Source organism: Lagenorhynchus albirostris, chromosome 7 (assembly GCF_949774975.1).
Source record: "Lagenorhynchus albirostris chromosome 7, mLagAlb1.1, whole genome shotgun sequence".
In the NCBI taxonomy this organism is placed as follows: domain Eukaryota; kingdom Metazoa; phylum Chordata; class Mammalia; order Artiodactyla; family Delphinidae; genus Lagenorhynchus; species Lagenorhynchus albirostris.
In genome coordinates, this window is record NC_083101.1 from 5,202,808 (window position 1) to 5,230,803 (window position 27,996).

At 57.8% G+C, this 27,996-nt stretch overlaps 2 protein-coding genes across 13 annotated transcripts; one reads left to right on the forward strand and one right to left on the reverse strand.

The window, feature by feature from the left end:
- Positions 1-6,356: 6,356 nt before the first annotated feature.
- UCK1 (uridine-cytidine kinase 1) lies at positions 6,357-12,469 on the forward strand. 3 transcript variants are annotated; one of them, XM_060154018.1, is made up of 8 exons: positions 6,364-6,412; positions 6,580-6,936; positions 7,342-7,501; positions 8,370-8,466; positions 8,612-8,754; positions 8,845-8,939; positions 10,644-10,692; positions 11,206-12,469. In XM_060154018.1, exons 2-8 carry the CDS (start codon positions 6,856-6,858, stop codon positions 11,385-11,387), a joined length of 807 nt encoding a protein of 268 aa, XP_060010001.1. In that variant the 5' UTR covers positions 6,364-6,412; positions 6,580-6,855; the 3' UTR covers positions 11,388-12,469. The 3 variants fall into 3 exon arrangements, with proteins under 3 accessions (XP_060010002.1, XP_060010001.1, XP_060010000.1); XM_060154017.1 differs by having other exon boundaries at positions 6,368-6,412; positions 6,580-6,963; XM_060154019.1 differs by lacking the exon at positions 8,845-8,939 and having other exon boundaries at positions 6,357-6,412; positions 6,580-6,963; positions 11,206-11,345.
- Positions 12,466-27,994, reverse strand: POMT1 (protein O-mannosyltransferase 1). 10 transcript variants are annotated; one of them, XM_060154016.1, is made up of 20 exons: positions 27,877-27,994; positions 26,932-27,083; positions 25,744-25,850; positions 25,524-25,574; positions 24,830-24,976; positions 23,935-24,046; positions 23,510-23,575; positions 23,331-23,424; positions 23,033-23,188; positions 22,104-22,234; positions 21,681-21,776; positions 20,495-20,587; positions 18,882-18,978; positions 17,208-17,300; positions 16,863-16,983; positions 16,457-16,554; positions 15,768-15,881; positions 14,947-15,073; positions 13,964-14,141; positions 12,466-13,298 (listed from the first exon to the last, which is right to left on the reverse strand). In XM_060154016.1, exons 2-20 carry the CDS (start codon positions 27,051-27,053, stop codon positions 13,124-13,126), a joined length of 2,178 nt encoding a protein of 725 aa, XP_060009999.1. In that variant the 5' UTR covers positions 27,054-27,083; positions 27,877-27,994; the 3' UTR covers positions 12,466-13,123. The 10 variants fall into 10 exon arrangements, with proteins under 10 accessions (XP_060009999.1, XP_060009995.1, XP_060009993.1 ...); XM_060154012.1 differs by lacking the exon at positions 27,877-27,994 and adding an exon at positions 27,411-27,687 and having other exon boundaries at positions 12,466-12,911; XM_060154010.1 differs by lacking the exon at positions 27,877-27,994 and adding an exon at positions 27,411-27,684.
- Positions 27,995-27,996: the final 2 nt, after the last annotated feature.

Genomic DNA, 27,996 nt, shown 5'->3' on the forward strand with positions numbered 1-27,996 from the left:
CTAGACTACGTAGGCAAGCCAGACGGCAATTTAAATTAATGGCGGAGCTCCCAAGATAGTACGGAAGTTCCCCAGGGACCAAGGAAGACAGCCTGGAGGGGATGGAGGCGGGTGCCGTCTGTGCATCGTGGTGGGTTAGTGGTCTCTTACGCTGTTCTAGGCTTAAGTTTTACACCCAGACGTGGACAAGAGATGAAACCTTGGGTCTGTGAAGCAGGGAGTTGGGATGAAAGCGATGAACACAAAATAAATCTGCCCATGGCTCACGGAGGAGACGAGGAAGCTGGTCTGGAGGAAACAAAGTCTCCCTGGGCATTATAACCACAGGCCTATTCTTCACATGGGTCTGGGGTTCAAGTTCAGCCCGTTGTTGTGGTCCAGAAACGCCGACTTTAAAAATTGACATTAAAAAAAAAAAGTGGCTGCTGGAAAGAGCGCTGGGATTTCTCCCAAGCAAAACTACTCTGGTGGGACAACCCCCATCCAAGATGACAAGATTCCCACAGAAAAAGCGCCCTAAACATACGGGCACAACCCCCAAAGGCAAAATGCACAGGCAAACAACTAACTCACCATGAGAGAGAGTCTCCAGGCAAGGAAGCAGGACTTGATTGTGGGGCAATCAGTATCCAACTGGGAAAGCAGAAACACCTGGAGTATTTAAAAGAAACGGGACATTTAACGCAGGGAGCTGGCTTTGGTGATGATGGAAGAGGCAAAAGCTAAGCCCGGAGAGAGTGAAACAACCCAGAGCTTAGCCCGAGGAGGGGGAGGATGTTCCACACCACGGGCAGCAGGGTGGAAGGGGGCCACCCTGGGTGGGTGCAGGCAACAGGGGGGTGCATTGTTTGAAGACAATAATAAAACTGGCTGAAAGCTGCTCTGCTTTTAATCACCATGGGACAGTAGTTCTAAACAATGTCAGTGACAAAATACTCCTCCCTGGAAAGAATATTTTGTTGGTCTCAGTTCTAAAACCATTGCTGTGGTGCTCATTTCCTGTGCTCCCAGAAAGCCAGCAAGGACTTCATTCTTGTGGCAGAAGACTGGAAGCATTCTCTCCTGGGATTAGGACCAGCCCCAGAGAAAAGACGAACAGACATACAGAAATATCAGGGTTTCCTCAATGAACGTACCCAGGCAAACAAACCTCCCCCACACGCTCAGAACTTGTAACCATCTTTCGAGGCCCCTGCTCTACAGTATCAACGGGGACAGGGATGATCCACCTTAGATGGGAAGAAAAAATCTCATCGAAAAAGACAGAAATAAACAAATGGGAAGAGTAACCATGAGGAAACAGAGGTGATGCAGGTATTCTGAAGCTCTGATGTCGTCTATCCCTTCCAAGAATCCATAAATTCAATCACACGAGAGAAAACCTCAGACAAACCACAGCTGGGCGGTCGGGGGCGGGGGCTCTGCAAAGCATCTTGATGTCTTTACTTTTCACGGTTAAAATTTTCATTTGGTTCTTTTAAAATCTGCATGTTTTTCATAATGTCTTTTCCGTGGTGATGCACTCTATTCCATGTGCTTTCTCTTCAAATGGTTTTTAAAACTTTTTCTTGGAAAATAATTTCAAGCTCAGAGACAAGTTGCAAGAATGGGACAAATGAGCCAACAACGCCTTTTCCAGCGCATTTTTTGCCAGGACAGAATCCAGTCCAGGATTATGTGTTGCATTTAGTTGCCATGTTTTCAAACAGTTTTATAGGCCTGGTTTTAAATCCTTTTCAAATCACTGTCGTTTCTTAGATGCGATTCAGCCCATTTGCCACACCTGCTGACTGCTGCACAGTAGGGGGGTTTCCTCGTGGCCTTCAGCAACATCATGATTTCATGGTCAGCAGGAGTTAACTGCTAAAGGCACCGTGTGTGTACCGCACGTGTGCCCTGGGGTATGAGGCAGGTGGCTTCTATGGTGGATTCTAAGGAGGTCACTGGCTTGGACCATCTTTTATTTCTCCACTTGGGGTTTCTGCACCATGTAGGTGGCCCACGTGCTGTCAGGCCCAGCGTTCCACTTTCTGGGAGAGGACTCTACTCAGAGCCATTGGGGTAGCAGTTTGCTTCAGTTTCACAAAAGCACAGACCCTTTCAGGCTCGCACAGAACGCAGAGGGCCAGTCCCACAACCCTGCTGCTGTGCGTGGGGCTGTGGCTTTGACTCCCGCCCCCGCAAGGCACAATCTGCTCCCGGCTCCTTTATGGGCACACGGCAACGAGGACCTTCTTCTCTCAAGGGCCTGGATACCATATTTACCTTTCTTGTCTTGGAACGGGACGATGATGCACTCCTCCGTGTCTGGAGCGTGTTATCTGTGCAAACACTCTAGCTCAGCTATCTTGACTGGAGGTCCATTTGCGGCCGCAAGCCTTGGGCGAGCCATGTAATCTCTCTGCTCCTCAATTTCCCCATCAGGAAAATGGGCTTGTTAAAGTAAAAAACAAACGAAGACCAGCCTTGAAAGTTGCCTGAGCAGACAAAACCAGTTTTGTAACCGACCCTACGGGGCCTTCCCGAAGAAGACCACCCCACACACACCCTAACCCCGCCATGTCCTCCACCTGCGTCTTGGCTGTAGAAAAACGTTAGCTTCCTAGGCCTTCCCCAAGTTCCAAAGAGCAAATTTAATCAGAGAAGTGAGAAAATGCAGAAAAGAAAACAGTCAAGCAAAACAAAATAATAGTTTAGCCATTAAACAAAGTCAAGGACCTTTAGTTCCTCCTCAAGGGCTACAGTTAATATTCTGAGCCACGTCCTTCGAGCTGTTTTGCAGATACTGAAAGCCTGACCAGGTTGAAGAAGTTAACTGCATGCTGCCCACAAGCACGTAGACCCCAGACCGGTTGGAACCAGAAGGCTGACGATGTTGACTCCTGATGACCTCACCACTAACCCATCAGAAGAATGTCCACCAGCTGATCACACACCCCACAGCCCCCCTCCCTCACCCTGTCTTTAAAAACCTTCCCTGAAAGCTATTGGAGAGTTTGGGCCTTTGAAGCACTAGCTGCTCTGGACTCCTTGCTTGGCACCTGCAGTAAATAAACGCTTTATTTTCCTTCACTGCAACCCAGTGTCAGTAGATTGGCTTTACTGTGTGCAGGCAAACAGACCCCGGTTTGGTTCGGTGACGGTTTACCTGTACACATAAAGTTTAATTTAGCTTATTTTGCAAGAGTAACTTGACCGGGGTCATTCCTTCCTTCTGCCTCTGGAAATCATAAGCACAACTGAAACTGTTTCCCCAAACTGGTATGAGGTAACCAATTCCCTATCATTTAAGAAAATCCTAATATTATAACCAATCATGGTGAAGAATAAACAGTCACTGCCTCCTCACTATACGAACTGCTTTATAACAACGTACCCCGAGGCTTAGTCCATGTTTTGAGAGCTCTTGTTTCAAGAACTGTCTTTTGCACAATCGACTTTTACTAATGGCCACTTTGGTTATTTATGGGTTTACTCCTATTTCTGCCCTTTTGACAGATTGTGTGAGACTTTACTGCTATTCAAGATATGTAACCAAACCTTGTTTAACTTTGCACTATCTAGCCATGGCCATTATCAGACCAGAAAAGCAAACACTAGAATACAAAACCACGGTCTTCCCTGGGTGAGGGGTTACAGCTGATTTTAGTTTTATTTGTGTGTGTGTTTGTGCCTATGCATTTTCTGCAATGAGCATGGGTTACACCGTGATTTGGAAAATAGCAACAAATACTCTTAAAACGACAGGCACCTGGTCAGCTCTTTAAGTGCTGAGCTCCAGCTTGTGTTCAACAAAAGCTTAAAGACCTGAGGGGAATGAACGGACATTTTTGCAGGCGGTGGGGCTGGCTAAGGGGATTGGGGGAGGGGGGCCATGTTGGAAAGCTGTGTTGCCTGTGCTCCTGTGAACTTGACCTGGTGGGGGGATGGTACAGATGGGAGCAGAGAATCCCAGCATTCTGCCTCACCTGGTTCTGAGAAAGCCAAACCTATGAGTCTCAACCCCATTGCTCATTCAGCAACAACAGGTGCTTCCTGTGCGTGGCAGAGAGATTCGGCAGCACAAGCCAGCCACCGCCCTGCCCTCATAGGGCTCAGCTCTAGGGACAAACATCAAGCCCATGACTGCAGAATCTGCTACATAACTGCAACTGTGTTCCATGCTTTCCGGGGCTGCAGAGAACACTGACAGGGGCTAGCCTGGTCCCAACTGGGGAGGGGCCGGAGCATCCTCGGGGTAGGGATGGTGGGAAGAGTCAGCCAGGCACAGGGTAGAGTGGAGGGTCTAGGAGGGTGTCTGGGCCTGGGGCCTGGTGGGAGCGTGTAGGGTTAGATGAGAAGGGGTTGGGCATTGGCTGGTGCGCATGGGAAAGATGGGCTCCCTTTGCTATCCCTAAGAAGTGGCAGGCCTTGGGGGGAAGCCCCCAGATGCCACAGCATCAAGAATACAAAAAGTAGGGCTTCCCTGGTGGCGCAGTGGTTGAGAGTCCACCTGCCGATGCAGGGGACACGGGTTCGTGCCCCGGTCCGGGAAGATCCCACATGCCGCGGAGTGGCTGGAGAGGCCACAACAGTGAGAGGCCCGCATACCGCAAAAAAAAAGAATACAAAAAATAACGGGAATTCCCTGGCGGTCCAGTGGTTAGGACTCCGCGCTTTCACTGCCGAGGGCCCGGGTTCAATCCCTGGTCGGGGAACTGAGATCCCGTAAGCCGCGTGGCCCACCCCCAGAAAAAAGTGTCAGCATTAAAAACGAAAAGAATACAGAAAATAAGAAAATATAATTAATATAATTGGCCCCGTGAGGCACGGATGCCAAATAGACAAATACACAAATGAAGAAAACACGTAGTAGGCACCCAGCACCCGCTCTGGGCCAGGCCTTACACCAGGCCCTTTGCGTGCCTTCCGGCATGGGAGCCTCACCGAGGTATTTCCCTGCTGAGAGTTCAGCTAAGCTACTCCATGGTATTGCCGCCCTGGCATCCAGTTTGTTTGGCGAAGCGGCCTGCAGAAGCCTCACGCTGACAGTACGTCCCTTCATACACGCGCATGCCCTAGACAGCAGCCTGTGGAGTCACCAGCCAACGTATGCGCCTGTGCTCAACGGTCTCCCCTGCCTGTATGCCTTATGCGCCCCTGAGATAAGGCCCCTGTGCAACTTACCAAAACCCCACTCATTCAGCTTGAATTAACCAATCCAGCCCTAGCCTGGGAACCCCAGAGCACTCCACCCACAGACCCTGATAAAGGAATATGCCCCAGGGCCTGCCTCTCTGTCTGCACGCTGCCTTGACCTCTTGTGTGGCCCCTTGAGGCATGCCGTGTACCTCCTCCAAGACCTGTGAGTAATAAACTTCTCTACTTCGGTTTCTCTTGTGGTCTGTTGAATCTCTGCCCACCATCAGATTCCTCAAGCTCCACTCACACGTGTTAATTTCATGAAGTCCTAACACTTCCCCCATAACATCTGGGAAGTAAGGAAACACCATGACCACATCACTGCCCGAGGTCACTCGGCAGAGGCAAGGTTTGAACCCAACTCTAAACCCAGAGCCAAGTGCCTAAACTCGCCTCCCCCGAGGTGAATGTGTGAACGGCCCTCCCTATTTTGAGCTTCTGCGTAAGTTCCTCTCAGGCAGGGGGTGGCTTTCTCATGCCCATCCAGCCGCTCCTTCCTCAGCTTCCCTCTGTCCAGGTCCACAGGGCTCAGGAGGCCCAAGTTCCCTTGTACCCTCTCCCCCCCCATCAGAAGAACCATCCTGTAACCCTTCCTGAGGTGGGTTAAGGCCTCTGAAGTGGCGTAAACAGTGACTTCGCCAGACATCTGCGCATTAGTCTCTCCTGCATCATATTTCAACGTCATCAAATATTCATGGAGTGCTCACAATGCATTAGGAGCTAGACCTGCAGAGAGAGACCTGATGCCTTGGGGAAACATGCAGTTGGAACAGGTCGGTGTTTGCCTCCTCTGTGCCGGGTAGTGGGGGTACAGGTGGAATCCAGCAGACAGGGCCTCTGTCTTCTGGGCTCACACCCTGTCTAATGCTGAGTGTAAAAAGTCATTCCATGACTTCTGCCCACCACGTCCTGGGAAGGTTGAGGAGGCCAGGAACTTGTGCTGGAGGCAGCACTGAGGCTCTAGCGGGGAAATGGGTGGGTGACACGATCAGGGCAGTGTCAGGAAACTCAGGTGGCCAGCGTGGAGGCTGGGCTGGAGTGGGGGTGAGTCGAGGCGGCGCTAAGGTTGTGCCCAGGCAAGAGGCGTGGGACCCGGGAGGTGGAGGCAGGGGCGGGGCACAAGGGGCAGGTGCATAGGTGACAGCGCGCTCTCGGGGTGACCGCACGCGAGGAGGCTGAACCCGTTCCAGCTTCCGACCCGGGTCACAGGGCTCAGGAGTCTGACTTGCCGGTGCGGGCGCTGGCCCACGTCCCCACCCCGGTCCTGCAGTCCCGGGGGATCATTCCGACAGCCCCAGTCAGAGGAGGTGTATCTGGAGGGAACCTTCCCGGAGGCCGCCCGGCGTCTGGAGACTCCTGCAGCCAGTTGCGATATTGAGTTGTTTCTGTCCTTTGCAGCAAAAAAAAAACCGGGCAGCGCCGCAGCCGGTCCAGCTGCCTCCGCAGCCCCCCGGAGCACCGGCCCAGCCCACGCATGCGCGGCGCCCACAGCCGCCAGGGACTACAACTCTCGCGGTGCCCCGCGCGCGCCTGCACCCCCGCTCCCACCGCGCCGCTCGCCTCCCGGAAGTGGGGCTCCGGGGGGGCGTCTCCGACCTTTGCGCTGGGGCGGGCCGGCAGGTTTGGGGGAGGCTGCGTGAGCTGGGAAGCCGATGCGGGCGAGCGGCGCTGGAGATGGCTTCGGCTGGAGGCGGCGACTGCGAGGGCGCCGCGCACGAGGCCGACCGTCCTCACCAGCGGCCCTTCTTGATCGGGGTGAGCGGCGGTACCGCGAGCGGCAAGGTAAGGGGCTGGGCGGCGCGGCGGGGCCTGAGTGTCACGCTGGCCCCCTGGGACTCCGGCCTCCGTCCGGAGACAGACCCCAGCCCCTGGCTGCCGAGGTGCCCCCTCCCGGGCGTGGGCTGCGGCCACGGCTGGCCAAGCTTAGGCCGGGGTGCAGGCGGGGAGCGGGGCGCTGGACCTCGGGGGCCCCCCCGCAAGCCTCCCGCTGGCCTGGCCTCTCGTGGCCTCCAGGTCCGCGCTGCCCCTGCCAGTGCCCCGAGGCCTTCCCGCCAAGCGCAGCCCCACCCGTCACTGGCTGGGCTGTCACTGGCCGGCCCGTTGGAGCTCGTGGGTCAGGGTGAGCGTCTCCAGGCGGGGATCCTGTTTGTGTGTTCCCAGTCAACTGTGTGCGAGAAGATCATGGAGCTGCTGGGACAGAATGAAGTAGATCACCGGCAGCGGAAGTTGGTCATCCTGAGTCAAGACAGGTTCTATAAGGTCCTGACCACGGAACAGAAGGCCAAGGCCTTGAAGGGACAGTACAATTTCGACCATCCAGGTAGAGACCCTGAGGGTGGGGAGGGAGTGGGGAAGGAGGGCAGACCACGGAGACTGGGTCCAGGGTTGGACCTGGACAGCAGGAGACCTAAGCGGTTCCATGAAATCACGCAGATAACCCGCGGTGGAGCGTCTTTCCCACGCTCTCTGGGCCCTGGGTGGCCCTGCCGGAGCTCCAGGCTCCCCTGGAGCCAGTCAGGGAGTCTGCGCCTCAGAAGGGCCTTCAGAACCACTTCTCTGCCACGACTATGGTCACGGAGAACGCCATGCGTCTTCCCATGTTAAGGGTCCTCTGCACAGACCGCATCCACTGTGGCCTTTCATTCCGCCACCTGCCCTGGGGCAGAGTCCTCGAGAGGCCAGCAGTGGAAGCAGTGGGTAAACAAGAACCAGAGGCCTTGAAGCTCTGTTTCCTGGTCTGGTCGGGGGCCGGGGGAACAGGTGGAGATGGGGTGGATGAGGAGGAACAGCCAGGCTGCCCCTCCCTGCTGCTACTAGAAGATTCCACCCAGTGGCTGGCTCCCATGTTCATTCCTTTCCAGGGGACACATGGGAAGAAGGTCTGAGAAGCGTCAGTCTGTGTTATTTCCCAGAAATAGAGAGAAGCAGACGCCTAGCCCACCTACCTCCCAGGGCTGGCCGATCCCTGGGTGGTGGCACTGCCCAAGGGCAGCGAGGACAGGTCCACCCTGTGGTTTGCAGAGGGCCCTGCAAATGTAAACTGTAGGGGGCAGCTCCCAGTCCAGCTGTTCCTTAGGGTCACTGGTAGCAGCAGCACCCAGCTGTGCTGACCCCAAGGCAGAGCGAGTCCCCTGCGGTCCCCAGCACCAGGACACAGGCTTGTCTTGCCTTTTGTTCCATCCCTGCAGATGCTTTTGATAACGATTTGATGCACAGAACTCTGAAAAACATCGTGGAGGGCAAAACAGTCGAGGTCCCAATCTATGATTTTGTGACCCACTCAAGGTGAGCAGGTGGTTCCTGGGAGGAGAGGGCTGTGTGCTGGGGGCTGGTGAGGACACCCCCCCGCCACCACGATCTGTCCCCAGCACGGAGTCCACACCTGCGGACTGAAGCTGACGGCGGGCCCCTTCCTGGTCTCACCCCGCAGGTTAGCGGAGACCACGGTGGTCTACCCCGCAGACGTGGTCCTGTTCGAGGGCATCCTGGTCTTCTACAGCCAGGAGATCCGGGACATGTTCCACCTGCGACTCTTTGTGGACACTGACCCTGATGTCAGGCTGTCGCGAAGAGGTAAGGTGGACACGGGCCTCTCTGCCCCTGGCCGGCCCGGCCACGGGTCCCGGGGGTCTGAAGGTCCCCACCCTGCTCCTGTCGCCACAGTTCTCCGGGACGTGCACCGTGGCCGGGAGCTGGAGCAGATCCTGACACAGTACACCACCTTCGTCAAGCCGGCCTTCGAGGAGTTCTGCCTGCCGGTACCGCCTTCCGCTTGCTTGGGGACCTCCTTTTCTCCCTTTTCAGAAGGACCCCCGGTGCCCCGTTCTGTGAGAGCCAAGCCATGGATGGACGTGGTCTGCTGTATAAATGGAGAAGTTAGCTTCTTGTACCCACGTTCCCGAGGAGCCGTTCTCAGCTGTGAATGTGTCCTCTGTTCTCCCCATCACCCCTTCCCCACTGCCTCCTCCTCGCCGGCCGTCCCCTCCCCGCAGGCTTCACCCCTGGCACCGGCACCGCCTCCCTCCTGGCCTGTCTGCATTTCTCCAGGGCGCTGCTTCTCCCCTGACCCACACGGTGCATTTCCTCCCCCCCTTAGAACGGTGGCCTCCACAGGGGCAGGATTTTTGTGTTGGCTGCCAACGTGCTGTCTGGCACACAGTAGGTGCTCAGAAACTTCATCCCTGCCGTGTGTTTCTCTGGGCTGCCTTTGGCTGGCACTGGAAGGCTGGCCGGCCTATAGAGGAGGAGTTCACTGCTTGTGGCCATCTGTCTTCCTCCATCTCACAGTCTTCACTGTCACTAGATAGGACTTGCGTAAGGATTTAAAGGGGAATTGAACAATATTTTGCTTCTTAAAGGGAAAAATGAGGCACAAAGGAATTAGAACCAGGATTCCTGCTTTAGATAAACAGGACGAAGGAGTTCTGTTTCTGCTATTTCAAGAAAACATTTTTTATTTTACATTCATGTTCTCTGAAGTTTCTGGAAAGTGATCAGAAAAGGAAATTGACTGTTTTGCAGTTTCTCTTATTTACAGAAAGACATTTGGCAAAGTAGGTCGTTTACGGAAAAACTCCAGACTCCAGATGTGACCGGGTGCCCCTGGGTGGAAGCAGGCCCACTCTGGGCCGGACCCTCCGTCGCTCCCTCCCCTTTACCTGTAGCCACACAGCGAGCTGACGAGCTGGCCGTGTGCCCCGCGTCCCCGAAGGGAAGACCTTCCTCAGCTCTGCTGGGCTCCACCCCCCTGCCCCCCGCAGCCCACTGTCCACAGCCCCACGGGAGGCAGCCCTGGCCCTCTCGTGCTCACGTCTCCCGTGGGTCTCCACTGCCTGCAGACACAGCTGCCCCAGGACTTGGCTAATCTGTGTGACAGGCCTCCTTGGCCCACATCCACACGCTGGCGACACTCAGCGGTCTGCAGGGCTGTCTCTGGGCCCAGACCGTTTCCTCCCTTGCCTCCCTCCGCTGCTTCAGATTCGGCGCCCTCAGCAGCATCTGGTCGGGGTCCCTCCTCGGTGGTGCCACAGGGTGCCCAACAGGGAGTGAGTTCCTCGGCATGGGAGCAGATGAGGGACGGGGAAGGAAGGGGAGCAGGTCCTCGCGTGCAGCGCAGCCCTGCTGTCACAGGGTCAAGAACCCTGTGTGTAGTGGGAGGGTGCCCCACTTCACTCGGCCCAGAGAACCAGGTGGTCAGCACAGAGAACTGGCCCCTATAGCAGTGCTCATGAGAGACAAGCATCTCAGAGACGCTGGGAGACAAGTGCTGTTAGAGCTTGTCTCAGCTCAGCTTCCCTCACTTCTGGGGTCACCGTCTCTCACCTGGTTGACAGATACCCTGAATCCCTGCCCCCCCATCTGCCATGACGGGCCCGGGCTTGCTTCCCTGCATCTAGCCCCAAGCAAGCTGAAACCATCTGGGGGACAGATCCTTACGAGACTTTCCTTTTCTTGCCTTGCAGACGAAGAAGTACGCTGATGTGATAATCCCTCGAGGGGTTGACAATATGGGTAAGGACCAGGCCTGCCGGCTGCCCCCACTCCTCCCAGGACCAGGAGGCAGGCACTGCCCATCCTGTCGTGGTTACTGAGACACCCCCAGCGCGTGAGGCCTGTCTGTGTACATCTGGGGCACAGGTTTCAAATGTACTTGGAAAAACAGTTAACACATTGTACACGTTAAACTGACACAATGCATTATGTCAATTATATCTCCGGGAAGCTGGTGGGAAAAAAAAAATATATATATGGAAAACTGACAGGGAGTCACTCATTAGCAGAAGGTATCTTAACCAGAGTTAGTTAACAGAAACCCTCGCCGACCGAGCCAGGTAGGTTTTATTGTGCTCAGGCCCCAGCGTGCACTTGTCTGTCTGCTGAGACTCAGCGCCACACAGATGCTTCAGGGAGGAAAACTGTGTGCTTCACCAGTAACGCCAGGTTGGCGCTGGGCGGGCATCGCTCCCGGCGTGTCGCGATGGAGAGTGGGGGCAGCTGACCCAGCTCTGTCTATCTCTGCTGCAGTGGCCATCAACCTTATCGTGCAGCACATCCAAGACATCCTCAACGGCGACATCTGCAAGTGGCATCGCGGAGGGTCCAACGGGCGCAGCTACAAGAGGACGTTTCCTGAGCCGGGAGACCACCCCGCAGTGCTGACCTCTGGCAAACGGTCGCACCTGGAGTCCAGCAGCAGGCCCCACTGAGGAGTGGGGTGCTCAGCTCCCGCGGGTCCAGAGATGCCCCCCTGCCCCTAAACACACAACCGTGGCCGGGGTGGTGCTGGAGTCCAGGCGTCCCTCGCTAATTCAGGAAACCTGGACGAGTTATTCAGACTGGGTCTGACAGGATGTCTGCAGGCAGCCCTGACCTTTCCACCCGCTTCCTCACATCACAGAGGCTTAAAGGTCTCTTTAGTTACTGAGAAACGCCACAGAACGTGTGGTGAGCGAGTCACATATTTGGGGAACGTTGAAGAAATAGCCCGGACGCTGTGATTTTGACGGTGAACCCACAGCAAGAGAGACTAGTATGATCTGGTTCACACACGTGTAACTGAAAAGCGTGAAGAGGTAACTCTCTTCCTTTTTATGTGTTATACAACCACATGTTTTCTGTTGTAGTCCGTCTCCTGACACCATGCTCGCTGTGACCTAGTAACCCAATATCATGACCCACCAGCAGGGTTGTGCTCCTGGTACACACTGACCTGGTACACCAGGGGCCATAGACAGGCTTCCTTCCTTCCGGCCTGTGCTCGGAAGGCAGAGCCAGGAGGGAGCCCTGGGGAGCAAGCTTTTCCTTAACCAGCACCAAGCACAGGCAGGGCCCCCGCTTGCCCAGCCCGAGTCCGCCTGCTTGGGGGTCTGCCTTCCGGCGGGCACAGCGTCCTCACGCAGGCCTACTCAGGGCCCCTGAGCCCAGGCTGCTGTCTGGACAGGTCTTTCCTGGTGTCGCCCTCGGCCAGGTCAAGGGCACGTTACCTCCAGTCAAGGCGTGTGTGGACCAGAGAGGCGTGAGCAGATGCCGCGGCCCAAAGGTGGCCGGTCTCCTGTGCTCACGCAGCGTCCGCGCCTCACAATCAGTCATGGTCTTGTCCTCGTTTGTCCTCCCTCCCACGTGGCTGTTTCTGTAAAAGCCACCAGCTGTCGAGTTCTAACTGTAGTTACACAGAGACATCAGTTGAGCTCAGCTGAGCACGGTGGCTGGTTTCTGATGACTGTGAAAGTTTTGTCAAACTTACTGTGCCCTTTCGGAGAGAGATCCAATAAATAATACCAAATATGAATGTCACTTTGTCCCTTTTTAATTACATTAAGAAAAGGCAAATTCAGGACGAGAAAATGTATGGATGACACAAACCCTGACGGTTAGGAGGCTAGTCGCTCACGCACCTCTCAGCAGGCTCTCCGGGCAGCGGTTAAAGAGTCAGCGATGGCGAGGAGGAACGGCCAGCCTTGCACAACCTCCTCAGGCCGGCGTTGCAATAGCTCGTGTGCCCCTGAACCATGAGGGTGACTCCCCGCGGCCTCACGGGGTCAGCAGGTCAGCGGGCCAGTCAGCCAAAGCCCACCGCCAGCCTCTGACAGCAAGACCGGGGCCTCGTCTGGTTCGCCCCAAGCCGGCCCCTCCCTGCCTCCATCTAGGCCGACAGGAGCCCCACGCCGGCCGCTCCACACTCAGCTAGTTCACGGGGCTCCTAGGAGTCAGCAGACATGGAGGGCGTTGATCTTTATGGTCCGGGGGAAAACAGACTTTGCTCAAAACGAGGTGCTCGTCAGAGGACTGTTTCAACAGCGAAACCAGAACAGAACCCCTGCCGAGCCTGAGTCCCCACCAAGCTCAGAGCCACTCTGCGTTGTCAGAAGGAAACGTGCTCACAAAAGACGGTTCTACTTTGTCCTGACCCGGCCCTGCCGTCCGTCACTGTGTCCGCATCCTACTAGTTTTTCCGGATCAGGATATCCCAGCTGTCTTTCCAGCGAAGGGCCTTGAGTTCGCTGGGTGAGAGTGACCTGTCCCCGTAGGTTAGCGGGCGCAGCGTGTTGGACACATGACAGGCAGAGGCAAACCATGCCACGACCAGCGCACCGAAGAGGCTCCTCTGGAGCTGGGACCTGCCGGCCCAGGGCAGAGCACGGGCGTGGGGAGGCCGGCCCGTCCCCACCACGATGTCCTCTGGGCCTCCGTCGCCCACGTGGTCACCTACCCCGGCCTTTCCTTCCTCCGGCCACCCCCTGCCTGACCATCAGCCCTCACCACGTCCTGCCCGATGCGCTAAGCCCCACTCTCCTCATTCGCTCTTCTTCCAGAATTCCACAGCTTCTGCTCCATCTAAGGTCGGATGCCGGGGTATTGCCCCCGAACCCCCCGTGAGCAGAGTGCAGCCCTCCTGACGTACTACGAGGCTCCTGGGGACCAAAGAGAGAGGGCTCCCCCTCTGCCCTGGCCTCCCGAACTCGCTCCGGTTTACAAAGCTTCCTGGTTTATCTCTGCCATGCACCACGCAGTCCGGCCACGAACCACCGGCTGCTCCGGGTCACGCCCCATGTTTCCCTGTCCTTCTCTTTGCTCCTGGTGCTCTCCAGGCCCAAAGGGCCTTCCCCATCTCCCGTGCACATCAGCCACCTTCCTCTCCCGGCAGCCTTCGTTAGCTTCATCCTCTGAACCCCTGCAGAGCCTTGCTTGTGATCCTAACCTCATCTGCATCACACTGGAATCACCATTCAAGACACCCCTGGACACATACCCCCAGGGGGGCGTGGCTGCCAAGGCCCCGTACCTGCACAGGTGGTCGCTGATGTGCTCCAAGACCACAGGAAGCAGCAGGATCTGGAAGGTGAGTGCGGGCAGGTAGTGGTAGAGGAACAGTGTCTTCTCCATCATGAAGAAGGGCACATAGTTCACGGCCCAGCCCCCGGCGCACAGAGCCCCGGCCAGTGCCCAGCGCAGCCAGCAATCTGTGGGAAAAGGTCATCTCGAGCCGGCGCTGCTGACGGTCCAGCTGGGAAGCTCCCGGCGGTCCAGCAGGCCGGCCTCCTCATCCGCAAGGTACACGCGAGCTCCAGCTCCTGATTTCTCTGTGTCCCCTCCCAGCCTTCCCACATTTCTGGAGGAAGGACAGACTGTGTCCTAAGAACCTCCTGTAACTTCCTGCTGGTACTACCGTCCCCTTCCTGAGAAATGCCAGCTTCCTGGGGGCCAGGCTCAGCTTATTCCCGACTGCCTGCTGGCCTTGGCTCACCCGGAGATTCCGAGCTGGGTCTCACTACTCAGGGAGCAGTGGAGGGGCTGGACCCGTGCACCCACCCAGGAGAGCCGGGAGTTGGTGGAGAGAATGACCAGCTCGGAGCTGAGCCCAGAGAAGGCGCCTCCCTGCCCCTGACGGCCTTCGGGGCCTGGCCCTGCCCTGGGTGTTTGCTCCTTTCCTGTTTCAGGATGGTCTGAATGGGGTCTCTGTCCTTGCAAACCACCACCCTTGACTAAGTGCCCGCTGGCGCCTCTGTCCCATCAGCCACTTCCAGGGTGTCAGGCAATCCCTGCCCGACACCTGCACGTCCCCGGAGAAGCCTTGAAGGCGATGCGGGGACTGGACTGCAACATGCTGTCTCTGGGGAAGAGACAGAAGTTCCCTCGAGGCAGAAACAAAGAGGTGGCCTCAAGGCCCTGCTTGCTGGTGCGGCCGGGCTGACACCCGAAGCACAAGGATCTCCCGTCAGAACCAGCAAGAGTGGGCGTGAGACACGTGCGGGCAGCTGCACGGACCCTCAGGGAGGTCGCAGACTCTTCTTCGGCGTCTGAACAGGTACCAGATGAAGAGCAGGGCGTACACCAGGGTGGCGAGGCTGGCCGAGGCCCAGATCACGATGTTTCCGAGCAGGTGGATCTGTGCCTGTGGGCGCACAGAGAGACCCTGTCACCTCAGCCAAGACGCCACAGCCCAGAGCAGACACGGGCACCACCACACCCTCCGCCCTCGCTGCCGGGACGGACGTGCGAAGGTTCTCAGCTCCGTAAGCTGAAACTGAGAGCCGGGAGTAGACGGGATTCTGTTCTGACAACAGAGCTGCTCCCAGGGGGCTGATGCAGACGCTCATCTCAGACCCCGCTTCCCAGCGAGCCGTGGCCCCCCACTTCCGGGGGGGGAGGAAAAGGGTGAGCATCTTGAGCACATACCCCCCCTCAGCAGGTGATTACTGGGCACCCGCTACGTGCTGCGTTTGCTCTCCCAGGTGAAGAGAGACGATGCACAGGGACACAGAGCACTGACCGGCCCAGACGCCATGTGCCACACGGGAAATCAAGCAGGGCTGTTTCAAAAACCACGTCTGCCAGAGAAGGGGAGCCATGCGCTCCCCCCGCAGCCACCAAGCCTGGTTTCCCTCGACCTGTGGACAAGCTAGGACCCGACTCCTTGGCATCTCAGGGGAGCTCTGGCCTCGAGCTGCCAAAGCACTAAAAACAGGTCCCAGGCTTTTGTTAGGGAAGCGCAGGAAGGCTGGGACTTGGTCGGATGCAACAGCTGCTCTTAACATCACAGAACTCTCAGGCGCAAGACAGCTCTGCCGCACAGACGCTCTGCTTACACTGGTCCTGGGGTGCAGCCAGTAGGCGATGTTGGTGTCTAGCATGACCCAGTCCAGCGGCGTGGAGCTGTATTTGTGTTCGGAATCGTCGCTTCTCACTGTCAGCATCCGCCACTGCGGAAAGCAGAGGCCGCTGGGAGTCACACGGACAGCCAGCCGCCTTCATCGCTCAGGGATCTGCCAGGGGGCAGAGTAAACCGCTGCCCCTCTCACGTGGGCGTCCGACCTCAAGTTCATCTGGATCATGCCACAGAGGCAGCGCAACGGGCCGATGAGCCCAGGAGGCGCCTACCCCTGGGCTCCGGTCGCCTCGTCTGTTTAAGGGATGGGACTGGGCACCAAGGGTGCTTTTAGATTTGGGACCCTGAGTCCTCTGGGGCTGCACCGTGTTGACCGTGGCCCGTCCTGCCCTGACCTGCGTGCAGTGTCACTCTGCTGCACAGTCTCCTTGGCTCCTGACTGTTCCTGCCGGCAAAGCCACAAGGCAGGACAGCCAGGAGGCAGGGGACCGACAGTGCCAGGCAAGTACTTAAGAGTGGACAGAGGGAAATGCTCCCTCCCTGCCGAGTCAGGTCCCGGTTTAAAGGCTGACACTGGGCAGGCGGGAGTTCTACAGACTGCAGTGCCTGCCCTGGCGAGGAGCCAGCACCCAGTGGGCAAGGTCGCCCACCCCCCCGCCCGCCTGTCACCTGCAGCTCCGAGAATCTGGCCATGAAGCTGAGGTTTCTGCTGATGTCCGTCTGCGTAGGGGAGTGCAGCTCCAGTTCCCTCTCCTTCTGCTCCTGGCCTGGCAGACACACCAGAACCCACAAGATACAAGCAGAACCAGGTCAGGGAGCTCCCAGTGGCAGCGCCAGCTGCTTTCCAAACAACCCGCCAGGACTCAGAGTACGCCTCTCCACGTGGCTCTCCCCACAGCACACGGCCCACCCACCCGCTCAGCACCCTTCAAGTCAGAAAGCTCGGCTTGCCCTGCCTTCCAGGGACACCCGCCCCCACCCCGAGTCCTATCACCGCTCCAGCTACAGGGGGAGGGCGAGGGTCTGCAGCCGAGCACGGAGCGCACGCGGCCCCTCCCACACGGCCGGGGCTCACTCCTGCCGTAGCGGTGTTCCTCCACGCTCCACACGGTGCTCCCGTGGTAGCCCCGGGACAGCTGCTCCCCGACCACCTCCAGCTGCCGAAAGCCCCAGTCCGGGAGGGGCGCCCCGCTCAGCTGGCGAAGAGAAGTGGGGAGGGTGTGAGGGCGGGCCCGGCTCAGCCTGGCCCCGGGGCACCCCACCCCGGTCACTTGGCCAGCAGCTGACAAGGGCGGCCGGCTCTGCTCTGGGGAGCGTCACGATAGGGTTCGGTTCTGAGCAGTCACAGAGGGCCCTCACCACTCCCGCGACACGTCATTCTGTCCCACCTGGCAGGACCGTGGGAGGCGGCATCACTGACCTTGAGGATGGCTGAGGTGTTCACATGCACAAAGCGGACCTCTGACACGATGGTCTTCCAGACGTCCGTGTCCGACTCTCTGTTCACGATGTCCTGTAAGAGCAGGTCTGGTCCGTTATTTCACTCTTTTTCAAATTTCCTTAAGTGTAAAACCGAAGACCAGTCACCACAGTGAGACTGACATGGTCTGATATGAGGGGACAGTCCCCCAAGGGGAGCTGACGGCTGATCCCAGACGGTACCATCAACTTTATTGCTGACGCCTGTGCAAGGTGCTGGAGGGGGTGGTCGGGGGAGAGGACACTGCCCTCCTCCAGAGACTGCACAGGGCAGCCTTTTCAGTGGGGACTTAAGGACGGACGCTCACCCTTGAGCTTCTGCAACGCCTGATGCTGCGCAAAGATGGCGCAAAGGAAGGTCAGAGACTGTCCCTGAAAAGATGCCCTTACAGGGCACTCCTGACGCTGGGGAATAGAAAACTAACGTCTGAAGAGCTTGGCGCTGCCATATTTAACTTACTGGAGCCTGGCGATGACCCCGGGAAGTCACGTAGCTACTGACAAGAAAGAACCCGAGGGGCTAAGTGAGGACAGGACGAGGAGGCCCGGCCGGGCCTCACCCTCCGGTCAGCCGTCCTCTCTGCCTGTTCCCGGAGCTTCAGTTCCTGGAAACAGGGGCGTGTGGGGCTCAAAGTGCCACCAGAGGGGCTGAGGAGCAGGAAGGGATCGGCAATGGGCCTTAGCAGCAAGGGGAGTGGGTGAGGAGCAGGAAGGGATCGGCAATGGGCCTTAGCAGCAAGGGGAGTGGGTGAGGAGCAGGAAGGGATCGGCAATGGGCCTTAGCAGCAAGGGGAGTGGGTGAGGAACAGGAAGGGATCGGCAATGGGCCTTAGCAGCAAGGGGAGTGGGTGAGGAGCAGGAAGGGATCGGCAATGGGCCTTAGCAGCAAGGGGAGTGGGCGGGGCCTCCAGGAGAGTCCTGGTGGTGAGGGGCTGGTGCAACGACTCACATCAGAGGAGCACTGCGGGAGGGGACAGAGGCAGCTGCACAGACACCTACTTGCGGCGCAGAGACAGAGGCGGCCTCCCCGGACCCTGGTTTCGCAGAGGGCCAGCAGCGCCTGGCCTCACACCATCGAGAACCCGGCGGGGGGCCAGTGCTATAGGCGTGCAGCCTGTGGGGGCTGAAGGGGAGCCCGGCTCCCCCGGAGGTTAGCCCAGTGCAGCCACTGCACCGCCGCTGCGCTTCTCACGCGTGTCCCTGACTTCAGACGGTCCGACGGCCCAGTGACAGAACCTTCCTCCTGCCACTCTGCCCAGGGCACTGCCTGACCACAGGCCCAGGGCCTAGGAGGGCAGTGCCAGGAATCAACCCCCAGATGGCCCTGCCTGTCCCCAGGGAAACCCTTCTTAATCCCTGGTGAGGGTTGACAAAAGAGGCTCCCAGTGTGCTCAGGGCACTGGTTTGGAGGCCAAACAGTGGGAGGGACCTTCTGCCAGCAGTGCCACGTGAGCCCCATACAGAGCGCCCACCCGTCCATCGAATAAGCTCCTTCCTCTGATAGAAGAAAACTACCCAGTTCCCCCTTTCCGTAGAACAGGCAGTCACTTGTCCTAAGGGGCGGCTTAGAACGGGCTGTGCTGCCAGCGCGCACGGTCGCTGGGGTTAGACTCACCAGCCTCCAGAGGTTCTGGGCGGGCATGGAGACATTGTAGTCGATGTAGCAGGACACCTCCTGGGAGTGAGGGCTCAGGGGGGCCGCGACGTCGTGCCTGGAAAACCAAACAGCGCTGCCGAGGGGCTTCCCGAGCTCCTCTGAAAGGCGCTCACTGTGCTCTTACGGGAAAAAGAACGCTCTTCAGAAAACAAAGCCAGTCAGCCTTCAAGCACCGCGGCTGCCACTCCGAGGATGCAGCACGTAGGAGCCGGGCGATAAATCAAACACGAGAGGGCAGACTCTGCAATCATGACATCTCTGGGGGAATCTGGCAGATACCCATCTAAACCGTGGGGCCTGTCATCCCCCTTTCAGAGGACGGGCTGAGCCTGGGAGCTCACCCGGCCAGCCGGCAGCAGCCTGAGGTCAGTTCTCGGAAATGGCTGGGGCGCCACGACTACTATTGGAGGACAACACGCCCAGAAACCCCGGCTCCCCTCGCCCACGCACTAGGAAACCACGCTTCACCAGACTCTGCGCGAGGCCTCGCAGAGGAGCCGGGGACCCTGAAGCGAGCAGGAAGTCAGTCACGAGCGCAGGCCCTGTGAGTGCTACGAATGACACCCAACCAGGGCAGGCACAGCACACAGCAATGCTTTTGCTGCGGGGACATCTCAGCTGACACCTGAATGAAGTGAGCGAGTGGGCCACGGGGTGGGGTGTGTGTGGGGGGACCTGAGTTGAAGAACGTTCCAGGCAGACAGAGCAACTGAAGGCCCCAGGGGGGCTGCACATGGTCATTTTGGGGATAGTGGGGGGCTAGGGTGACTGGAGTCACGGGGCCAGGTCCCGGGGGGCCTGCAGCCAGCGGAGGGGTGGGGTGTGATTCTGAGTGTGACAGTCACACTGGGATCTCCGCAGAGACGTGAGGTCACTGAGTGTGTGTTTTTCAGAGGGAGCCGTGGCTGCCGCGTGCAGAAGGGGGCAGGCAGTGGGGTTCCCAGCATCGCAGGACAAAGGGAACGGGGCCTGGGCGGGGCTGGGCGTGCAGAGAGAAGGAAGCGACCTTCGTGGATTTCCCGACACAGCGACTACAGGGGTGGCGGAAGAGGATGAGGATTGAGCAACCAGCTCCTTCCCCGGGAAGCAGAAGGGGAGGCAGAGAGCCCAGGCATCCAGCGGGGAGGCCGGGGCTGGGGCGTGAGTGTGGGGTCCCTGAGACCCACGAGATGGCCCGAGAGGCCGGGTGGAAGGAGAGCAGAGGTGGCCCGGGCCCGTCAATATGCGGAGGCTGCCCAGAGGTCAAGCCAGGGAGGGTTCCTGACTCCATCCCCGAGCTGAGATCCTTCCTGAACTCACTTCTCCTTCCCAGGGGTCCCCCATCTGCAAGGACACCCACACTTCATTCCAGGCAGGACTCTCCTCATCACCCCGGCCCGTCACCCCGGCCCCCCCCGCAGGACGGGTGAGAGGCTGCTGTCCCACTCAGATCACTAAGGCTCTCCCCCTACCCTGCGACCACCACTAGGGGTCCCCTGCCCCCCCACCCCGACATCGAGGGCAGAGCCAGGCCAGAGGCAGTGGCGCACAGCAGCGGTCACGCTTTGCTCTGAACAGAGGAGGGGACTCACGTGTTGAGGAGGCGGGTGGTCATGCCGTGCACCAGCTGCACGATGTCGCCGTGCCGCACAGGCCTCGGGGGGCTGTTCACCGCCAGCTGGCGCCTGCAAGAAAGTGTAGCTGCGCTCACGGGGCGGCAGGGGCCCCGGTCCTCGCTCGCGCAACGTGGAGTCGCACAGCCGCCCGGCCACCGTGTTCCTTGTGTGAGGTGAAAGCGTATGAAAACACAGCGCGTACGTTTTATGTAACTCTCTTCTGAGACCTCAGGTCACTTTCCAAGCTTCCTGGCGTGGCCCCACTAGTAGCCGCCTTCACACTGACCGCAACTGCGCCATACCTGCTACGAATGCTCGCACCTGCCCCGAAATCCTTCTAACAGACTGTGGCTCCACGTTCGCTCGGTGAAAGTGGCAAGGGCCTATCAGACCCTGCCCCACGGCTGGGAGCTGAGCATCTGGCGGAGCCAGACGGACGTGGCCACCACCCTCAAGTTACTGCACTGAGTGGGAACTAGGGAGCAAACATATGGGCAGCCGGACAGCGGACACGCGGAAGCCAACGGGATGCTGACAGTGGGGAAGGTGGGGAGCCTGGGAGGCGGCCAGGCAGCGTCCCAGAGGGGCTGACTTTCAGGTGCTGAGTAAGAGGCCCTGGTGGGACCCTTCCAGGCTGTGGGGACAGCGGTGCAGAGCCTGTGGCAGGAGCCTGCCTTCCTGCAGAAATGAGGGGCAGGGTGAGCGCTGCGAGGGGAGTGGGGCTGGAGCCGGAGGGCGCGGCCCTGCAGACCAGTTGGGGACTGGATCCGTTCTAAGGGCCGTGGAGCTCGGAGCTCAGGGAGGTGTTTGAGCAGGAGCCTGACCTGACACCTGGGGGGGCTGTGGGGTATCGGGGAGGCAGGCGTGGAAACAGACCAATGGGGGAGACGGACACCCTGACAGCAGAACCAACAGGACTGGCTGGGACTGGAGGTGGGGATGATGGCAGGAAGGCGGGCGTCTGCAGGGCGGCGGGGAGTGGGGGCAGACCAGGGGGTGGGGAGAGTCGGGACACGCCTGGCAACACCTGGAGGAGATGCTGGGCTCCTAAGTCCTGGACCGCGGGCTGGCCGGCACAGAGCCGGTCCCAAGGCTTCGCGGACGGGGCATGGACAGAGAGGAGGCCGGGACCAAGGTGAGGTGTCCCCGGACCTGTACTCACCTCCCGGGGTCCTTTACAATCCACCAGTTGTTGACATCCTTGAAGGGGTAGCAGGTCACCTGCTGCTGGTGGGAGCTGCCGCGGCCATTCTCGTATCTGCGAGAAGAGGGTACATCTGCGGGTGGGGCACCAAGGGGCCCGCGGCCTCCCCCTCCCCCCCACCAAGGTCCCTACAGACACCACCCAGTGAGCTGTCCAGATCCATTCACGTCCCAGCGGGGCTGAAGATGTGAGCCCAGGCAGTGCCAGTCCCTCTAGTGGTTTTACACGCAGAAATAACTAGTCTCGTCGATAATCGGGACCTGAGAGCTCAGTTTTTTTGTCTCGCAAACTTACCCACAGAAAGTGAGAGTTGGTAATAGCAAAAATGTGAAAAAACAAAACACGTTATAATCTTCGCATTAAAAACATCACTTTCCTTACATCACGGGGTAGGTGCTCTGGTGGGAATGAAGCCAGCAGGGCACGGGTTGGCCAAAGGCGTTCTTCAGAGTGACCTGGGAACCGTAGGCCACCTCCAGGGGCTGGCCTTGTGTGATCCGCGCCAGTCCCCCCTGAGACAGGAGCAAAGGGGTGGCCGGTGAGAGGGAGAGAGAAAGCGAGAGCGTGACACCTCCGCCAGCCCCTCCTCCAGCCCCTATGACAGCCGGGGTGTATTCCGGGTGGGGGCAGTTATCACTGTATCTCACAATTAGCTACGACTGCATGTGATATAATCCTGACATGTTACGCTGTATGACCACCGACCGGAGGCTGCCCTGGGCCAGGCGCTCACCTAGCCCCTCCTCGCTCGTCCTTGTGGCTTGCAGGATCTCTGCTCTCCCACTACGGGTTGAACCCGGGCCCCAGCAGTGAAAGCGCAGAGTCCTAACCACTGGACTACCAGGGAATTCCCCCCATTCGTCCGTATTTACTTCTTACAGGCATCCTGTGATAAGAGCAATTATGTCCGTCTAACTCTGGGGTGTGGGTGAGTGAAGAAATTTCCCCAGACACACAGAGCTGGCTGTCAGCAGAGCCGGCCCTTAAGAGCAGTTCTGTCCGACTTCAGAGTCTACCTTGCTGACACCACAATTGGAGCATTTTATTATTTTTGCAAAGTTACTTGAGCGAATGCCAGAGTCGCGTTTGTCCTGTGCAGCCTGGCCCCTGCCCAGCAGGTCACACTGCAGAGAGCGGACCCCTCGTTCCCTCCTACACCGTCAGCATGTTCAGAATTCGTGTAGTAGTAGTGAAGCGATGCCTCACTTCTCGTTTTGGTTTTTCCTCTAAGGCCCACTTGCGGTGTTTCGTAAGAAAACTCTGAGTCTAGTGTGGTCTTCTTTCTAGGATGGCTGGGGTGTCACTCTTACCTCCAAGCTGGCCTGGAAGGCACTGGACATGATTTGGTCGTGCGGCCCGGAGCGGCAGAGCAGCAGCAGGTGGACATAGAAGAACAGCAGGTACACGAGGACGGGGATGACCAACAGGGCCACCGCTCGGGCGAGCAGGTGACACAGCACACGGACCTGCCAGAGATGGAGGGGACGTCACCCCTGCTTTGGGGAAGGCGGGCCCAGGTCTGTCCCCCTCCGAGGCCTGTCATCAGGCGCTCCCTGCCCCCCGACCCCCCAGGGCCAGCCTCGCCCTGCCCAGGACGTCAGCACCTACGTTTGACAGCGTCTGGTCTCCTATCAGGTGCCAGGCGTGGACAGCGGCAACCCCAAGCACCAGTAAGTATGTGAACACACCCACATACTTGATGCTGAAGGGACACAACAGAGAGAAAGTTAAGACGAGACAAGCACGGAGGACATGGCTGCTGCCCCAGACCCGTGGAGCAAACTCACCCGACCGCACAGGCGCAGGCCACACCCGTCAGTATCAACCAAAACCACCAGCTCGGAGAGAAGGGCCTGGAGCAAAGCACAGAAGCCGAGCTGGGAGATCAGAATGTCTCCCAAAGGTCAGAGAAGGTGCCCCCCTCAGAGATCTCGGGGTCAGCTGGCTGCACCAGGCTCTGGGTGCAAGGAAAGGACTCCTCGTCTCCCCAGAGAGCAGCCAGTCCTGGCAGAATTCTCCTTTTTGGCCAGAACATCTTTCCAGTTAGTTTGAGTTACAGAAAGATGAGGATTATTTGTAAAGTCAGCCAAGAGCCAGTCGAGGTGCCTGGGGCGGCTCCCGTGCGTGGAAAGGCATCAGACCTGCTCAGGTCGACCAACCCCCCGGACTCCTCTTTCTTAGTAACTAGGAGAGCACGTCCCATTTTCCATACCCGTGTTTCTGGGAGTTGGAGAACTTCAGGTAAGACAGCACGGCCAACAGGTTGAAAAATATCAACGCTGATTCCAAAAGCATCAGCCTCGACTGAGTGATCAGAGCGTTCTCTGTCGGGGAAATGACACGGGCGTCAGGTGCTGGGCAGCGAGGGCAAACGTCCACAAGAAAGGGCCCTTGTCAAACGTCCCAGAGCGTGAGGGTGGCAAGTTCGGGCTCGGGGTGGCTGGAAGGGGACACGCCCCGGAACCACGAAGGCCACTTCTGAGGTGTGAATCAAGCCTCCCGAGACCTGGGGGACTCTGGGGAAGTCACTGCCCTTCCTGAGCCTTCGTTTTCCTCGTCTGAGAAAAGAAATACAGATTCCGCAGGCCGCCTGGACATTCTAACACTCTGTGGGCACAGGGGCCCAGTTAGGGTCGTCACTCAGCAGACATGAATTCTTTTTATTTTCATCTGACTTAATGTCATTTGTTCATAGACCTGGGCCAAGAGATCCCTTCTGAGGAATACCCACAAATTCCTGAGTCCATCTCCACTGGTCAAGGCCTAGGAGGCGGGAGTACGGGGTAGCTTCTCATTCAAGGACAGACTTGGTTGCAGGGGGAGGTGCTCACGGCGGGCGCGCGCAGGAGTATCGTGTGGGGCAGCCCCGCTACACACGGCTGCACCTCCATGACGTCACAGTCTGCATACACAGCTCCACAGTCCCCCGGCCTGGGAGTGGGGTGACTCCCAGAGTCCAATCTGGACACACTGGATGTGCGTCCTTCCGTCCTGCGAGCGGGAGACACTGCAGGGGGCACGTCTACTAAACCCTGAGCCCTCCGGGGCTGCACAGACATAAACAAGGGCTGGCGCTGGGATCTTCCCTGCGCCCCACCAGGCCTTACCGATCAGAATCAGAAGAGCGGCCCCCACGGCGGCACAGTGAGAGAAGCCGAGCTCCCACACGATCTGGTAGGCCATGGGCACCGACAGGGCCCCCGCAAGGGCCGGCAGCAGGCGCAGGGACCACACGGGCACGTTGGTGCTGTATTCTGGAAGAGAACCACAGCGGGGCTGAGAGCACTGCGCACACACCACCTCCCTACACTGCAGTGTCTTTTCACACAGACTACCAGGCTCACAGACTACAGTGCAAGGCTGGGGGCCCCATCAGGGACGGAGTGTGCAGCCCACGGGCAGGGGCCTTGAGAAGCTCCGTGGGTCAAGGGCCAGTTCTCAGGAAGTACGGGAGTGATGCCGAGGACTCTGAAGTGAGTTAATCCTTATTTATAAGTTTACCCCATCTATTTCCAAAAACACTGTGGCAACACATAACATTCATACGTACAAAAGATAACGGCAATCACGTGCCACATATGGCGAGCATGCTATGCGTACCAAAAACCAGGGATAAAATACTTACTGTAACTAAACACTAAGGAACTTACCGGACTCTTTGAAAATCTTTCACTTGTACCCAAACATTTACCATACCCTGGATTCAGATGAATAGACCATAGTTGTTAATCCCTATGAAAGCTACGCCCTCTCCAATCTAATATATGCAAGTTAATAAGGGAAACGAAAACGATACTTTACCTGCTCCAATTCTGTTCCACAAAAAGTTACCATCAAATCCTCCTAAATAACCTAAAACAGAAGATTAATCAGTAACTATCCTGTTCAGTAAATATTTCTGAAGCACCAAACCGCGGCAGTCAATAAGGGAACAATAATAAAGAATAAGACACCGCTTCTGCCCTGAAGAAATTTCACCTATAAGTGTTAAAGGGCCACCTCTCTTACTAATGAATCCTACCTCCCAAGGCCAGCAGCATGTGGCCGAACGGTGGTCCGCTGCCATCCAAAAAGAAGATCCGCTTCATGTAAAAAGAGATGTACTGCCCATAATACACTTCATCAAAACTGCAAAGCAAACCCATGTTATAGTCAACTGGAAACCTTAACCGTACACAAAAGGCATGAGGATAAATGCACACCTGTGTCTCCAAAGGACTTTGGAGACTGACCAGCAAAGGTCAGACTTTTGCCCCAACTATGAAGACACGTGTGCAGCATCACACATCCATAAGGACAGGAAGGGAAACGCCCCACGAAAGTTGGGAATTCAGGAGGCTTTCCTGACACAGGTTCTATTTCTCTCCCTATGTTTGGGTTTAGGGTGTACTGTGAGCCAGTCTCCAAAAGGCCTCCTGAACGCAAAGCTAGTCTGCCTGTCCACCAGCGTGCCTGCAGCTAAGAGACGGAAGCAGACCTGGTGACCCGACAAAACAGGTGTAAAAGGGAGGCATGCAGGCGCCAGCCGCAACAAACCTCTTTCAATCAGGGACTTTCACTGACATTAAGGAACTGCTGGCAACTTGTTAGGTGTGATGATGCTACTGCGGTCACGTGATTTTTAAGAATCCTGATCTTTTAGAGATAGATACTGAATTGTTTACAAATGAAACACAGTGTTTATGATGTGCTTCAAAAGAATCCACTGCAGGGAAGGGGTTGGCTATGAGCTGGTAATTGTTGAAGCTGGGTGATGAAGATACCATTCTCTGTATGTGTGTATCTGTTTGACATTTGCCATAATAAAAAGTTAAGTGAAAAGGAACACATGTATTAATCAGATAACGAACAGCCCTTTAATAATAACAGCAATCATTTCCCATTACGACAAAGAACACACTCTAGTATCACTGAGGACTCACTTCCAAATTCCGCAATCTTACGCCCTCCACTCTCCAGGCTGTCAAAGGTCACCCAAGGCTACTGCACCCACTCCTGACCTACGGGGCAAGACCAAACAGGTGGCCTCTGCAGGGGCTGTCCTGGGGACAAGCTGGTCTCTCCTCTAACTGCCAAAGACACCCATCACCAGGAAGCCCAGAATTTTACTCTCCCGTTTACGCTGTTCAAAAAGGCACTTCCTGTCACCAATGCACTGAACAAATTACAGTTCCTTCCGATGCACCCAAAATGGAGTTGCCTGGCTTACACCACGGCCCTTGGATAGGCAAGCTGCCACAGTCGGCTCAGCAACCCCACCGCGGTCAGAGCCACGACATTCAAGTTGATGTCAGCTGTCACCACCACAGGGCGCTGCAAAAATCCCAACATCTCGTAGAAAAGCGGGCCGGGGAGGATGCCCTGGAAAAGCAGGGAAGAGCTGTCGTCAGAACACAGGTGGCCCCCTGAAGGCTCGAAAGACGCTGTGACAAGACCCTGCTTTCACGAGCGGTCAACCGAGGTGGGAATCTGAGGACTCAATATTCACTCACTCCACCAACACCTGCTGGGCACTTCCGGTCAATGAGACGGCCTCCTGGCCCCTCCCCACCGAGGCAGTGTGGTCAGCTTACGGCGCGGTGACCTCCACCCCCTGAGGCTCAGAGCCTCCACCTCTGCGCCAAGATCCTCCCTCCCCTCCCCTCCCGCCGCGGGCCAGCACCGTCCCCTGGGCGCCCCCCTTCTCACCCCGAGGGCGCATCTGCACTGGGCAACCCCGTTTCCTCCCCCGAGGCTCCACTTTTCTTAAGGCTGCATCTGCCTCGGGCACCGCCTTTCCCGCATCAAAGCTGCATCTGGCCTTCGGCGGTCCCCTTCTATTCTCAAGGCTACACCTACCCTGGAGGCCCGCTTCTCTCCCTGCAGCTACATCTGCCCTGAGCACCCCCTTCTCTCCAGAGACCCTGTCTGCCCTGGGAGGCCCCCACTCCTCTTCCCGGCACTCCCCTTTCTCTCCCGCAGGCCGCTATCTTTCCCGAAGGTTTCACCTGCGCCTCGGACGCCCCCTTCCCCCGGCACACCTGCCCCGGCCCCACCCCCGGGCCAGGCAAGACCTGCCGCCCCCCGCCACAGTGCCCCACAGACCGCGCACGCGCGTTCCGCACTGACTTTCCCGCTTGCGCCTGGGCTCTGGTCCACAGCGCCCCAAACGTACTCGCGTTTCTTCCAGTCTCCTCAGAGCCGCTCCCCGCGCCGGGCCACGCCTCGGACGCCTGAGGGCCGCGGGCTGGGGCGCGGACCGTTGGGGACGAGGCCGCTCGGCACTCTTCGCCGC